General features: G+C 44.2%; 1 protein-coding gene across 2 annotated transcripts in view; it reads left to right on the forward strand.

Moving 5' to 3' along the window:
• Positions 1-16,875, forward strand: part of MTAP (methylthioadenosine phosphorylase) — a 76,198-nt gene that overhangs the window by 30,035 nt on the left and 29,288 nt on the right. For both annotated transcript variants that reach the window (XM_083185143.1, XM_083185153.1), the window contains one exon: positions 224-391. In XM_083185143.1, coding sequence (XP_083041269.1) covers positions 224-391 — 168 coding nt within the window. The remainder of the gene's footprint in view (positions 1-223; positions 392-16,875) is intronic.

Below are 16,875 nucleotides of genomic sequence, written 5' to 3' on the forward strand. Positions count from 1 at the left end.
AAACAATATCATACTAAGATACAAATTTTTAGGAAGTTTCAGAGTTGCAACATAACTTCTGTGTTTGTCTGAAAATTACCCTTCAACCCTATACAACAGAATAATAATGAAACCAGGTTTCCGGATTATCTTCAGCTATTAAAGAATGCTGCAAATTGCATGTACAAAATCTCATTATTGCTGCATTTTCTCAATATTTTTATTTATTTGTGCTTTGTTGCAGACATGGCAGGCAACATACAATAGCTCCAACAAATGTTAACTTTCGGGCAAATGTTTGGGCTTTGAAGATGGAAGGATGCACTCATATCCTGGTGACCACAGCTTGTGGATCACTGAGAGAAGAGATCCAGCCTGGAGATATAGTTGTGATTGACCAATTTATTGATAGGTGAGAAAAAGATAATTTGGTCACTCTTGAATTTTGCGTATTCTCTTATCAATACTTATTTAATATTTTAATGCCATAGCAATTGGTTAGTGATCCTTTCATGTAAGGAAAATATTCCTTTGGTAATTTACATATAATTTGTGCAGCTTAGTCAGCTTCTACTCTGAATTAGTGTACTGCCAGAGGTAATATTTGAGCTCAAAATAAAGAGGGGGGTACAGCAGCACACACACACTATTAAATATATAAATTGAGAAGTATATTGGATGATCTTTTACACAAAATTTAATGCAACCTAATAAAAGGTGAATTAAAATACAATAGTGTATATTAAAAAATGGTAATAATGACACCCACACAAATACTTGAGAGTCCAGTAGCGCACGCAGGGGGGGTTTCTGAGTACCCAGAAACCCCCCAGGAGTCTAAGGGGCCTATGCTGAAAGCTGAGGGTCCCCTCTTTCCATGGGTACAAGAATTTAAAAAATCGGCCCTTGGAAACCGGAGATATCTGACTTCAAAGCAGTGGTCCCCATCCAAGCTTGTTAATTGCTCTTTCCAGTCAGATATTTCAGGTTCAGTCTGACTTATAGTTTTTCTGAGGGTATATTCCAAAAGCTGGGACTCCACTGATACCGCTGAGCTGGTACCGCTGAGGAAAACTGGCTGGTTGCCAGTTGAAACGGCTGTCGGGTCAGCCGCTGTATACCTTCGTTTAACTAACTGTAATGTACCTTTAATACACTTTCGTTTTTTTTGCCAAAGCGTGTGCTGGTTCTTTTCTTTCCTGATTCCAAGGGAGATAACAGTTTGTATCAATTTCCGTATGAACCTTGCACCGCAACTTTGATATAACCTCTCAAACTGTGTGCCACCTTGCTCCAACATATATATATATATATATATATATATATATATATATACATACATACATACATACATACATACATACATACATACATACATACATACATACATACATACATACATACAGGTCGAGTATCCCATATCCGTTATCCGAATTATTCCGAAAACCAGACATTCCAGAAAGTGAAAAAAAAAATTTTTTTGCTAAAAACTCACTGGGGACATTTGTAACAGCATCACTGGGGACATGATATGTAACTGCCACTATATATGTGCAAGACAATGATTGCTTGGCATTCAAATTCAGTGCTGAGATAGTACACACATTTTGTTTCACGTTTTGAAACCTTGTTTTTTGAACAAATAAAATATATTCGTGTGTATTTTATGTGGTAATAAAATATATTTGTGTGTATATTATGTGTTTATACAGCATAAATGCAAGATACTTCAAAATACATCATTGAAATATTAAAATATTCCGAAATACGGAATAATCCGTTATCCAAAATTCTTCTGGTCCCGAGCATTTTGGATACGGGATACTCAACCTGTATGTATGTATATGTATGTTTGTGTATATATATATATATATATATATATATATACATACATACAGATCATAGCTAAAGTGGACATGTGTTTTTTCCTGGTTTAAAGCTCACCTGCCAAGTGCCTTATGGCTTTTAAAGATGAGGCAGTCACCTAACACAACACCAGACTTAGAATTAAAGGGGCAGCTGTCACAGGTTACAGATAAATTAGCTCATCTGGGGTGAAAGAGAAAGCTATGATCACAGTAACAAAGGTTAATTCAAAATGAACCCACATATATACACATACAGATTAACACAACACTCGCCATCCCTGCGAATGGGGTGCAAGCAGCACTCGTCATTCCCAGGTTGGGGTGAAGTGGCCTGTGACCACATGCTCTAATAAATATAAATACAGGGACTCAACACTCTCCATAATTAACTAACTGTGATCATAGCTTTCTCTTTCACCCCAGATGAGCTAATTTATCTGTAACCTGTGACAGCTGCCCCTTTAATTCTAAGTCTGGTGTTGTGTTAGGTGACTGCCTCATCTTTAAAAGCCATAAGGCACTTGGCAGGTGAGCTTTAAACCAGGAAAAAACACATGTCCACTTTAGCTATGATGTGTCAGCAGTTGGCAGGCTCTTGAGAGACAATTGTTAGTGTAGGACTTGCAGTGAAATGGGGTCCCTTGGCGATGGGCTGCAAGCTTAAATGCATTGATCAATTCATGAACTAAAACCCCATTATTTATTTGATTAATTGTATACTAAGGTGAGTTAGTTCATTATGGAGAGTGTTGAGTCCCTGTATTTGTATGTATATATATATATATATTTATATACATTTGGTCTATCTATAATACTTTAACTGACCCGAGCTATACTGGGTCACCTAAGTGTCCATCTCCGTGCTTTGCTCCGCCCCTCTCTGGAAACCCCCTTCTGAAAATCCTGCGTTTGTCACTGCAGTCAGTTCCTAGAATACCCCTGTATAATAAAGGGAATACGGATATAAGAATAGTTACCACCCTTAATAGGGTATATGCATTGTCAACTTGTTTCCATGTGGTCGGCACAATGCTAGTATAAATAACTGAAAATCCACTGGAAGTGAATTGGCAATATAGTCAGCAGATGGAATTGCGGATGTGCCTTTTCCAAGTTGGATGTAATAATAGCCATGAGGTAGTGGTTGATATTGGATCCTTCAACAGGAGGTAGTTGTTTTAAGTCCCAAGGGATTTGTTCGGACTGCAATCCGGAATTATTGTGCTGTTGGTGGGTGTCCAAGCAGCTCACTGATGCATTTTGCCTTGCTAGGTAGCTTTATCAAAGGTGGGTAGCTGTCTGATCTGAGGCTGGATATATATATATATATCTCCAAATAGTACAGTTCACATGACCAACCAGTCTCAGCTGAGATCATTCAATCAAGTACATAATATAATAAAAAATAATCAATAGGAGGCAGAATAACTAGTTCATATGTAAAATTTTTATATAGAAACACTTACATTGTTTAGGCCCAACATCTGACCGCACCGAAAAATCGAATGCGATTTTATAGGGTGCGATGCCATTGACTTTGCTATACATTAGTATGAGATGCAATGAGATTTTAGCGTGGCAAGCGGCGGCGGAACGTGTCCTACTGACCTTTTCATACCCTTACTATCCTCGTCGCGTGGAGTCTATTTTATATAGTGCGGCGAGCCACCGAGCCCGAAGTGTGGCGAGCGCAGCGAGCCCCGCACAGGCAGGCGGATTACCTTACATGTATTCCACGTCCCCTCGACTCCACGCCGACGTGGATAGTGGGGGTATGAAAAGTTTTGGAGGACTCATTTCGCTTCGCTAGCCACGCTTCGTTGGTGGCATGGATAGTGCGGTGGTGCCTAAATCTCATGCATCTCATACTAATGTATAGAAAGTCAATGGCATTGCACCCTATACAATCGCATGGGATTTTGCGGTGCGATGCGATCGCATCGCACCCGTGGCCAGACTGAAGTTAATAAATTACATAGGAAAATCGCATTGCACGCAAAAATCGCATGCGATGCGATTTTCTTATGCAGAATCGCCCCCAAAGCAATTTGCTTAGTTGGCGCCCTGCTACTTAATAAGTACCGGCAATCATTTACACTGCAAAACTAGTGATTTTGCAGTGTAAATGATTGCTGTTTTAAAACAACGGGTGATTTCTTAACCAAATCTCTCACTTTTTGAATCTCTCATCCTATTGAATTTCACATATAGCCTTCATTACCCAACTTAAAATACTGGCAGGGTTAGATTTTAAAACAAAAACTGCACTTTTCTGGGCCAGAGCTATATCTTATACAGAGTCGAGGCATAATATATGACCACCTACATTTTCCATCGGCAGCATGTAGCCCATGAAGTTTGTCATGTGTCGTGCTCTCGCTTGGTGGGTATATAAGATGTGTGATAGGCCGTCTGCACACATATCACTTGATGCTGTAATGGGTAAGATGAGTTATTTATCAGAGTTGTAATAAGGGATGATTATTGGCTTTCATGCCATGGGTGGCAGCATTTCTGAAATGGCTCAGTTTGTGAACTGTTAATGTGTTGCTGTGGTGGACGTGTTTTGTGACTGGACACATGTCACCATTGTGAATAAAGGATGCAGAAACTGTGCAGCACCACATACTATTGATGTGAGCGGTGAACATCATCAGCAAGACAATTCAACATGTCACACGGCTAGAAATGTCACCGTGGTTGGATGAGCACAACCAAGATTTCCAAGTACATCCCTGACCACCTAATTCCCCTTGCTTGAACCTAATTGAGCATCTGCGGGCACTCGATCAACGTGTCCGCACCCTCCAGCAGTTGTAGGAGGTCCTTCAATCAGCATGGCTCCAGGTCCGGATCGAACACGTTGATCGACTGCTCGCAGATGCTCCACTTTATTACACATGTGATAACATTTATGTTTATATGCACCCCCCTCCCCCACACAACATGGTCGGCTGCTTTTGCCTATTACTTCACCTAATTCTTATACTCTTTAGAACTTGTTGCACTCCCATTTTATATAATTATTAGCCAACTGTATCTCCCTGCCTACAGTCCTGGGCATGGCCACAGCAACTGGCCTTAAACTGGCTACAGGCTTGTGAAGCTGCACAGGAATAAGTGAGAGAACCATGCTGCTCACTGCCTCCAAATGCTTAAAAATTGTACTGGATTGGGAGGCAGATGTCTCCCTGCCACCCAGCCTGCCATTAGTTCCAGTACACGAGACCACACAGACTGCAAGTGCTGCTGATCTTCTTGAGAGAGAAAAAAATGTGACAATGCCCCCACCCCAGATCAACCTATAGCCCCAACCCATCCTAATTTCCCAGCGATGTGTGGCATTATCTTCTCAATAGTACCCACTTCTCTAGGCATTCCCCTGGGTGGGGGAAGGAATTCTTGCTAATTCTTTAATGTCCCAGACCTTACTGGATATAAAGAAAGTTACAAGTGAAGTTATTCTGGCAAATTTAAAGTCTTTGTTTAAAAAAAAAATGTAGTTAGCTACACCTAAAATGTGTAGAAAAACCTTCAGTACTATGAAAATAACATAGAAAACAAGTGCAATATCGGGTAAGAGCTTCTTTTGTCAGTTATATATTTGAGAACATTCTAATGATTTTAAAAAAAAATGTTTTTTTTTATTTCTTCACTGGGCTGTATTTGGATTTTGCAATATTTCTAACAGGCAAGAGTTGATCTTGTGACATGTCTTTTTGTTCCTCTAAAGCAGGGGTTGCCAAACTGGTCCTCGAGATCTACCAACGGTCCACGGTTTTCAGGTTACCTAGCTTGTGCACAGCTGTAGTCATTACTAACTGTCACATTTTCAAACCTGCTGCATTCATTACTACTATAGATCCACAGGTTGCCTGGAAAACATGCACCGTTGGTAGATCTTGAGGATAGGTCTGGCCCAGTGGCGGGCTGGGCCGGGGGGGCAGGGTGCCATGTTCCCCCGGGCCACTCTGTTACTCCGTGTTTTGGGCTGCCGCCACTTCGAGTCACATTCACACACCCCCGCTCCCCTCTCCCCTCCTGCGCTCCCTATTACAGGCAGAACGCACTGTGTAGCACAGGCTTCCCCCACCCCAGTCAATTAGCGGCTATTTAATATGTGGCACCGGCCGCCAGTCAATCAAAACTCGTGTTCTGGCAGCCGCGGTGATTGGAGTTCTGAGAGGTGGCCACATCTAACAGCCACCCCAGCCCCCGCAAGACCAGGTAAACACATGGCTCCGCCTCCTCTACTGTACTTACTCCTCCTCCTACCTTACCTGCTGCTACAAGGGATGTGTCAGCATTGCAGCAGTGACAGTCCCCTCACTCTCTTTAATGAGTGGGACAGTACCCAGCTTCCTTATGTTCTGTGCCAGCCTACTCCTGCCTTCCCCAGCTCCCACCTAGTCTGTCCTGGCTTTCCTCTAACATGCAGCACTCCTCATGCTAATTCAGTACCAGCCAATTCCCCCTTTCCCCGGGTTCCACCACAACCTTCTTATATCTGCCCTCCCTAGCACCCTACATCTCTCTAGCGCCCTGCATCTATCTGCCCTCCCTAGTGCCCTATGTCTCTCTATCCCACCATAGCACCCTGCCTCTCTCTCTATCCCGCCCTAGCACCCTGTGTCACCCCACCGTCACTGTCCCTGCATCTCCAACTATGCTGTCCCTGCTTCCCCGCCGAAACTGTCCCTGCGTCTCTCTACAACCACGCTGTCCCCGCATCCCCGCCGACACTGTCCCTGTGTCCCTGCCGACATGGTCCCTGTATTGTGGCCCACTCCATGTGGCATAATGTTAATTTTGCCCCCTACTGCACAGCATAATGTGAATTTTGGACCATTCCGTTTGACATAATTTAAATTTTGAGGCAATCCATGTGGCATAATGTGAATGTTGGTTCAGTCCATGTGAATTTTGGTTTATTTGTGTGGCATAATGTGAAGGACATGCCCCTTTTTTGATGGCAGTCTTAATATTTAAGAAAATAATGTTTTAAAGGGGCTGCCCCCACATACATACATATATATTATATATATATATATATATATATATATATATATATATATATATATATATATATATAATTAATATATATATATATATATATATATATATATATATATATATATTTATATCATTTTTTTACTGAAAACCTCCATTTTGGCCTTTACTTATGGGCCGGTGCTCTGTACTTGCCCCCCACCCTAAAAGTTGCCAGCCCCTGGTTTGGCCACCCCTACTCTAAAGCGTGTCTGGTATGTCTCCTCGCCACCCCAGCCCCCGCAAGACCAGGTAAACACATGGCTCCGCCTCCTCTACTGTACTTACTCCTCCTCCTACCTTACCTGCTGCTACAAGGGATGTGTCAGCATTGCAGCAGTGACAGTCCCCTCACTCTCTTTAATGAGTGGGACAGTACCCAGCTTCCTTATGTTCTGTGCCAGCCTACTCCTGCCTTCCCCAGCTCCCACCTAGTCTGTCCTGGCTTTCCTCTAACATGCAGCACTCCTCATGCTAATTCAGTACCAGCCAATTCCCCCTTTCCCCGGGTTCCACCACAACCTTCTTATATCTGCCCTCCCTAGCACCCTACATCTCTCTAGCGCCCTGCATCTATCTGCCCTCCCTAGTGCCCTATGTCTCTCTATCCCACCATAGCACCCTGCCTCTCTCTCTATCCCGCCCTAGCACCCTGTGTCACCCCACCGTCACTGTCCCTGCATCTCCAACTATGCTGTCCCTGCTTCCCCGCCGAAACTGTCCCTGCGTCTCTCTACAACCACGCTGTCCCCGCATCCCCGCCGACACTGTCCCTGCGTCCCTGCCGACATGGTCCCTGTATTGTGGCCCACTCCATGTGGCATAATGTTAATTTTGCCCCCTACTGCACAGCATAATGTGAATTTTGGACCATTCCGTTTGACATAATTTAAATTTTGAGGCAATCCATGTGGCATAATGTGAATGTTGGTTCAGTCCATGTGAATTTTGGTTTATTTGTGTGGCATAATGTGAAGGACATGCCCCTTTTTTGATGGCAGTCTTAATATTTAAGAAAATAATGTTTTAACCCCTTCACGACATTTGACGTATATATACGTCATGGCCGGGAAGTACTTCCCGACACATGACGTATATATACGTCATGACTTTAAACTGTCACTGCGTCTCGAGACGCAGTGACAGAGGGACGATGTCTGCTGTCCCTGACAGCAGACATGTCCCTGCATGCCCAGGGGGGGCTGCGATGTCGCCCCCCCGTCGGCGATCGCTGTGATTGGCTGTTCAGTGTGAACAGCCATTCACAGCGTTTTCCTGTGTTACCAGCGAATCAGACGCTTGGTAACACAGGTGTCAATCACCGCCGGGCGTCAGGGGGCATGAGGGGGTCATCGGTGACGATGACACCTCACCCCACCCTCACCCCACCTGCCCCCAAGGCTGTGATTGGTCCGTGGGACCCACGGACCAATCACAGCCAAGGCGCGACATTTAAACTAACGGTGACTGCGCTGCAGACGCCATTCCGGTCTGGAGTAGCGTGCAGAGCGGTCACCGTGCCTATCTGCCGTGATACTGACCTGATCCTTGCTAATACTTACCTGATCCTTGCAAATACCTTACCTGATCACTTGATCACTGCTTGTAGCGTGCTGGACGCTTCCTGGATCTGACTTCCTGAGACTTCCTGCTGCTGCTGCAGTGTGATAGAGAGATAGAGAGAGAGAGATAGAGAGATAGTGACAGAGAGAGCTATATTTTGTGTCTGCTACCCCCCCTTTTTGGGGGTGCAGGGGTTTTTTATATATAAATAACTGTCGCTGCTGCTGCAGTGTCATAGTGATAGATAGTGATAGATAGTGAGAGATAGTGATAGATAGTAATAGATAGTGAGAGATAGAGAGATTTGTGTCTGCTACCCCCCCTTTTTTGGGGGTGCAGGTTTTTTTTATATATATATAACTGTCAGTGCTGCTGCTGCAGTGTCATAGTGATAGATAGTGAGAGATAGTGAGAGATAGAGAGATAGAGAGAGATAGTGACAGAGAGTGATAGAGAGTGTATATTTTGTGTCTGCTACCCCCCCTTTTTGGGGGTGCAGGTTTTTTTTTATACATATAACTGTCAGTGCTGCTGCTGCAGTGTGATAGATAGTGATAGATAGTGATAGATAGTGAGAGATAGTGACAGAGAGTGATAGAGAGTGTATATTTTGTGTCTGCTACCCCCGCCTTTTGTGCTGATCACTATATCTGAGGTGATCAGCAACTTTTTGGGGGTGCAGAGGTTTTTTTTTTTTATATATACCTGTCAGTTGCTGCCAGTTGCACCAAAGGTTGTGCACCTGCTGCCCCTCACTGGTAATCAGTGTCGCATCACTGATCACCTTTTTTTTTTTTTTTGTGGGTGCTGTGTGGTCTTTTTTTAATTTTTTTTTTACACACACTGTGATTTTGTGGGTGTCCTGTGGCCACTGTGCGCTGATCAGTGACGTACATCACTGATCAGCTTTTTCGGCACAGGGTTGATCTATTTTTTTTTTTTTTGATCAAATTCCTGTTGCCTTTGAGCGCTGTTCAGTGACAGACGTTACTGACCAACATCTGTGCTCAATTTTTGGTGCAGGACCTTTTTTTTTGTTTTTTTAACCCCTTCAATTTTTTTTTTTTTTTTAACCCCTTCAATTTTTTTTTTTTTTTAACCCCTTCATTTTTTTTTTTTGTATAAAGTATTTTTTTTGTTCTGCACTACATACACACAACACACTACATACCCCCCGGGTTGAAATAAAGTTTTTACCCCCCCCCCTACACTATACACGTGTTGAAACATTTCACTACCAGTAACACAAAAATAAAAATGTCATCCCAAATGTCATCCCAAATGTCATCCCAGTCATCCAGAAGAATGTATTCAGTGGAGGAGGCATATGCCATGCTTGCCTCTGATTCTGACACAGCCAGTGAGGCAAGCGGGGAATTTGAAGGATTCGTCTTAAGCTCCTCTTCCTCCTCTGGTGATGAGGGACCCCCTCAAAGACGCCCCCGTAGAGCAGCTGAGACCCCCCCCCCCAATAATTGATCTCGTATGGACCCCACCACCAGACAATTTTGAGCCCCAGGTTCCTGAGTTTTTGGCCCCGAAACGTTGGTGTCATACTTTTAAGATAAAGTCAACTTTTTGAAAATCCTCTGAGTGCCGCCTGTTCCTGCGTCGACTACCACTACATTCTTTGGAAGGCACCGGGGTACGTTTCTGGAGAGGGGAGAGTGCCGGACCGCACAACCTGACCTTACCCATTGAACTTATTCGAGTTCCCCGGAGTCAAGGCACCCCCGGATTGAAAGGCAATTCTTGCCTCCCACGGTGAATTACCCACCACCTCTACCTCCTTCACCCCTGTTCCCAGCACCGGAGCCTGCAGTACTGCACCACTGTACTACGTATTTCAGCTGTTGACACACAGCATGTCGACCACTGCACCGTCCACATCTATGGACAGAAACACCATGACCATGTCTAATGCCAGCACTCCAGGCTTCCAAGGGCTCACCCTGGATAGGAAGGAACACTTCAGTTATTCAGAGGGTGAAACAGCCAAAGCCTTGTTTTCTCAGAGCCTTTCTAATATGGAAGAAACCCCTAATACAGAGAACTTATATCGGCAGTGGTACAAAATTAAAAAACGCGAGGTGGATTTCCTCCTACATGGAGTATCTCTGTCTGACTACCTACGAGATGGCATGATACCGCGCGGATTTAGGATCCGGAACACTCCCACGATCGGTCGACACAATGTCGACTTTTGTCGAAAATGGATTGGCATTTTAAACAAATGTAGCCATGACCTTATGGTTCTCGTCGTGGAGGAATCTGGTCGAGAATTACTAGCAGCCAAGGACCTTGCAACTAAGTTTGAAGCTGAATACAAAATCACGTTGACTACTGACACAAGTCAAGATTGGATCAATAAACTGCAAAGTCAAATTGATGCATACCAGAAACAACTTATTCAGTTCAAACGCAACAAATACCAAATTGTTAAAGAAGATTACGATCACAATTTGGTGTATAGATGGCTGACAGGTACCTCCGCGGACCGTCCATATAACCGTACACATAGATCCAAGCCGTTTAGACGTACCCAAGGCCCTACATCGAGACAAGCTGTGCACTCGTCCAATAGTGACAGCGAGTTTCAAGTGGACTCTGATGCTCCCGAATCAAGGGACCCTTTAGGCGCTGCCGCCAAAAAAACCAACAGCAGAAAAGCAAGCGGCCGACCACCCGTAGGGGAGGCCAATACGCGAGGAGCAGCAGCAAAAAAAGTGGGGGTAATACCGAATCCATAGTATATAATCTCTCTGACAGGCAATTCACTGACCTGGAGATGCAGGTATTAAACCATGGACTTTCTTTTGTTCCGACTACTAAACATCATGAGCTACAATGGAAATCTGACTTAAATCGGTTTGGGAGAAATCTTAGACTCAGAGAATATTTTCATCAAACATCTGTTAATAATACGAGTGTCCCCTCTGTACAACAAGAATTCATAAAAAAACGTAGCCAATCTACATTTGATCCCCCCTCAAATAACGCCTCCATATCATCCTACCTTCGGTTAGTAGATGATTCCATGACCAGATACCATCAAGCAGCACATCCTAAACATCATAATTTGAACAAAACTCAACAGGTGGCCCTCAAACAGTTGGGGGAATATAAAGATGTCACCTTTCGTCCGGCGGATAAAGGGGGAGGCCTTATAATCCAGAATCTTGTGGATTATAAGGCTGAAGCCTACAGACAACTGCTTGATGAGAACATCTATGAATTGCTGAGCCATGACCCCACTGACAGATACAAAAAGGAGGTTGATGCCATCCTGTTAAAAGCCACTACAGATGGCTTGATCTCTGATAAATTGTGTAAAGCTTTATCTCAAAAAGCACCCAGGGTACCGATATTTTACACGGTCCCCAAAATACATAAATCCCTGCAAAATCCCCCAGGTCGTCCTATCATCAGTGCCTCCGACTCCATCTGTCACCCTATATCTCAGTTTTTGGACTCCATCGTTCAGCCTATCATTACCATGCAACCATCTTATATTAAGGACACAACAGCATTCCTTAATTCTCTGTCCACCATCACACAGATACCGGATAATGCTAGACTGGTCACCATGGACGTGGCCAGTCTATACACCAGCATTCCACAAGAACATGGCTTATCAGTGATGGAGCAGTTCCTTAAAGAACATAATATGCAGGATTTACAACTGGAACTATTTATGAAATTGATGGAGATAATTTTGACCAAAAACTATTTTTTATTTGATGGCAAATTTTTTCGCCAGTTAACCGGGTGTGCTATGGGAAGTCCTATATCGCCATCATTTGCCAACATTTACATGTTCCAACAGGAATATGAAATGTTCTTCAGTGATGCAACTATTTCCAGCAAAATACTGACCTTTAACCGGTACATAGACGACCTGTTTATGATTTGGACAGGCACAGAGAATGAACTTCACCAACTCATGGCAGATATCAACAACAGAACGTCCACCATTAAATTGACATACAATCAGTCACTCAATGTCATCAACTACCTAGATGTATGTGTTAAGATTATCAACAATTCCATTCAAACTGAACTTTACGTCAAGCCTACAGATAGAAACACTACATTAAAATCTAACAGTTTCCACCCAATGGCCCTAAGAAAATCGTTGGCCAAATCACAAATGATTCGGGCAGCAAGGATCACTAGTCAAACTGATCAATTACCTGCAGTGCTGGACACGTTTATAACCAAGTTTCAACAAAGAGGATATCCTTCCAAGCAACTGCAATTACAAAAGGCAGAGGTTTTAAACATGGACAGAGCCACGCTACTCACCCAGTCGTCCAAAACCTCCCACAAGGACCGTGAGGAACCCATGCCGTTTGTCACCAAACTTACCCCGACTAGTAAGATTCTTCCTAGAGCCACCCGAGCTCTATGGCCCATAGTCAAAACGGATAAACAATTACAGTGCTTCCGGAATAAACGCCCAATGTTATGCTACCAACGGGGCCGAAATATCAAAGATGTAATTGTACATACTGACATTACCGGACAGGACCATCTACAGCAAGCCAGTCATAGTAATATCTTGACAAAACCAAATGGATGCTATAAATGCATCAAATGCACAACCTGTACCGATATGATCACAGGGCCGGCTTTTGTACATCCAAGCACCAAGAAAGAATATCCTATCCGCCATATCTTAAATTGTATGTCCTCATACATTGTATACATCATCCAATGTCCATGTGGACTAATTTACGTGGGCAAGACTAATAGGCCCATGAGGGAGCGCATGGCAAATCACCGGTCTTCTATTAAGAAAGCGCTAGCCGGGACTTCAAAAAACACAGATCTACCAGTGGCCAAACACTTCAGTATTGCCCAACATAAACTGGCTGATTTACAACATATGGCCATCGATCATGTACCTGCATCCATTCGCCGTGGAGATAGAGATGGAAAATTACTGCGGTTGGAAGCGACGTGGATTCATCGGTTGAATTCCACTAAACCCTTTGGACTTAATGACAAACTGCCTCTTTCAGTTTTTCTATGAACCCTGCTGTCCCCTGATGTTTTCTTGTCTATTTTCCATTCATTTAATTTTTTTTCAGTCAGTATACTGCCATTAGCTCTCTTGCTATAGTATTATAGGAACCTGTAGACATTTATAATTATAATGTGCATAAGATGACATGCTTCAATGTGTTCAGTATACAGCCATTATGAATACTATACAGCGCTTCACAGCGTATACAACTGGTTTTAGTAATACCAGTTATTGCAAATTAGCACAATGAATTACAGTTTATCCAGTACTTACAGTGCCCCTTCTGTATATTCTACAGAATTTAAATCTACTTACTATTACGTTTATTATCGTTCACAATGTTCACATATAAGATGTTTTCCCTGTCACTTATTTATATCATGACCTTAGCGATCATGTCATCATGCTGCACGTTTTTTTGTTTTGATTATTCCATGCACTTATATGTAACGTTCTTTTCTCCCTGCAACAGACGGGCTATCTCGCTCAGCTGAAAGTGTCAGCATCATGCGCTCCACGCAGTCCAGCCAACTTCCTGGCTTGCGTTCCAACTGTATCCAGGAACACAACCTCTGTTGTTTCCGGCGCTAAGCGACACAGCAGACAGCGGGAGAGCCCGCGCTGTTTGCAGAGAAGGAGGGGCGGCGTTTTTCACCTTACTTAAGGTAAGACGTTGTATGTATTCTTTATTCACTGTTCATCACCTTGACAAAGGGGCGCATGCCCCGAAACGTTGGTGTCATACTTTTAAGATAAAGTCAACTTTTTGAAAATCCTCTGAGTGCCGCCTGTTCCTGCGTCGACTACCACTACATTCTTTGGAAGGCACCGGGGTACGTTTCTGGAGAGGGGAGAGTGCCGGACCGCACAACCTGACCTTACCTATATATATATATATATATATATATATATATATATCTATATATTTATATCATTTTTTTACTGAAAACCTCCATTTTGGCCTTTACTTATGGGCCGGTGCTCTGTACTTGCCCCCCACCCTAAAAGTTGCCAGCCCCTGGTTTGGCCACCCCTACTCTAAAGCGTGTCTGGTATGTCTCCTCGCCACCCCAGCCCCCGCAAGACCAGGTAAACACATGGCTCCGCCTCCTCTACTGTACTTACTCCTCCTCCTACCTTACCTGCTGCTACAAGGGATGTGTCAGCATTGCAGCAGTGACAGTCCCCTCACTCTCTTTAATGAGTGGGACAGTACCCAGCTTCCTTATGTTCTGTGCCAGCCTACTCCTGCCTTCCCCAGCTCCCACCTAGTCTGTCCTGGCTTTCCTCTAACATGCAGCACTCCTCATGCTAATTCAGTACCAGCCAATTCCCCCTTTCCCCGGGTTCCACCACAACCTTCTTATATCTGCCCTCCCTAGCACCCTACATCTCTCTAGCGCCCTGCATCTATCTGCCCTCCCTAGTGCCCTATGTCTCTCTATCCCACCATAGCACCCTGCCTCTCTCTCTATCCCGCCCTAGCACCCTGTGTCACCCCACCGTCACTGTCCCTGCATCTCCAACTATGCTGTCCCTGCTTCCCCGCCGAAACTGTCCCTGCGTCTCTCTACAACCACGCTGTCCCCGCATCCCCGCCGACACTGTCCCTGCGTCCCTGCCGACATGGTCCCTGTATTGTGGCCCACTCCATGTGGCATAATGTTAATTTTGCCCCCTACTGCACAGCATAATGTGAATTTTGGACCATTCCGTTTGACATAATTTAAATTTTGAGGCAATCCATGTGGCATAATGTGAATGTTGGTTCAGTCCATGTGAATTTTGGTTTATTTGTGTGGCATAATGTGAAGGACATGCCCCTTTTTTGATGGCAGTCTTAATATTTAAGAAAATAATGTTTTAACCCCTTCACGACATTTGACGTATATATACGTCATGGCCGGGAAGTACTTCCCGACACATGACGTATATATACGTCATGACTTTAAACTGTCACTGCGTCTCGAGACGCAGTGACAGAGGGACGATGTCTGCTGTCCCTGACAGCAGACATGTCCCTGCATGCCCAGGGGGGGCTGCGATGTCGCCCCCCCGTCGGCGATCGCTGTGATTGGCTGTTCAGTGTGAACAGCCATTCACAGCGTTTTCCTGTGTTACCAGCGAATCAGACGCTTGGTAACACAGGTGTCAATCACCGCCGGGCGTCAGGGGGCATGAGGGGGTCATCGGTGACGATGACACCTCACCCCACCCTCACCCCACCTGCCCCCAAGGCTGTGATTGGTCCGTGGGACCCACGGACCAATCACAGCCAAGGCGCGACATTTAAACTAACGGTGACTGCGCTGCAGACGCCATTCCGGTCTGGAGTAGCGTGCAGAGCGGTCACCGTGCCTATCTGCCGTGATACTGACCTGATCCTTGCTAATACTTACCTGATCCTTGCAAATACCTTACCTGATCACTTGATCACTGCTTGTAGCGTGCTGGACGCTTCCTGGATCTGACTTCCTGAGACTTCCTGCTGCTGCTGCAGTGTGATAGAGAGATAGAGAGAGAGAGATAGAGAGATAGTGACAGAGAGAGCTATATTTTGTGTCTGCTACCCCCCCTTTTTGGGGGTGCAGGGGTTTTTTATATATAAATAACTGTCGCTGCTGCTGCAGTGTCATAGTGATAGATAGTGATAGATAGTGAGAGATAGTGATAGATAGTAATAGATAGTGAGAGATAGAGAGATTTGTGTCTGCTACCCCCCCTTTTTTGGGGGTGCAGGTTTTTTTTATATATATATAACTGTCAGTGCTGCTGCTGCAGTGTCATAGTGATAGATAGTGAGAGATAGTGAGAGATAGAGAGATAGAGAGAGATAGTGACAGAGAGTGATAGAGAGTGTATATTTTGTGTCTGCTACCCCCCCTTTTTGGGGGTGCAGGTTTTTTTTTATACATATAACTGTCAGTGCTGCTGCTGCAGTGTGATAGATAGTGATAGATAGTGATAGATAGTGAGAGATAGTGACAGAGAGTGATAGAGAGTGTATATTTTGTGTCTGCTACCCCCGCCTTTTGTGCTGATCACTATATCTGAGGTGATCAGCAACTTTTTGGGGGTGCAGAGGTTTTTTTTTTTTATATATACCTGTCAGTTGCTGCCAGTTGCACCAAAGGTTGTGCACCTGCTGCCCCTCACTGGTAATCAGTGTCGCATCACTGATCACCTTTTTTTTTTTTTTTGTGGGTGCTGTGTGGTCTTTTTTTAATTTTTTTTTTACACACACTGTGATTTTGTGGGTGTCCTGTGGCCACTGTGCGCTGATCAGTGACGTACATCACTGATCAGCTTTTTCGGCACAGGGTTGATCTATTTTTTTTTTTTTTGATCAAATTCCTGTTGCCTTTGAGCGCTGTTCAGTGACAGACG

The sequence above is a fragment of the Crinia signifera genome, chromosome 1, assembly GCF_055691185.1.
Source record: "Crinia signifera chromosome 1, ASM5569118v1, whole genome shotgun sequence".
Taxonomy (NCBI): Eukaryota; Metazoa; Chordata; class Amphibia; order Anura; family Myobatrachidae; genus Crinia; species Crinia signifera.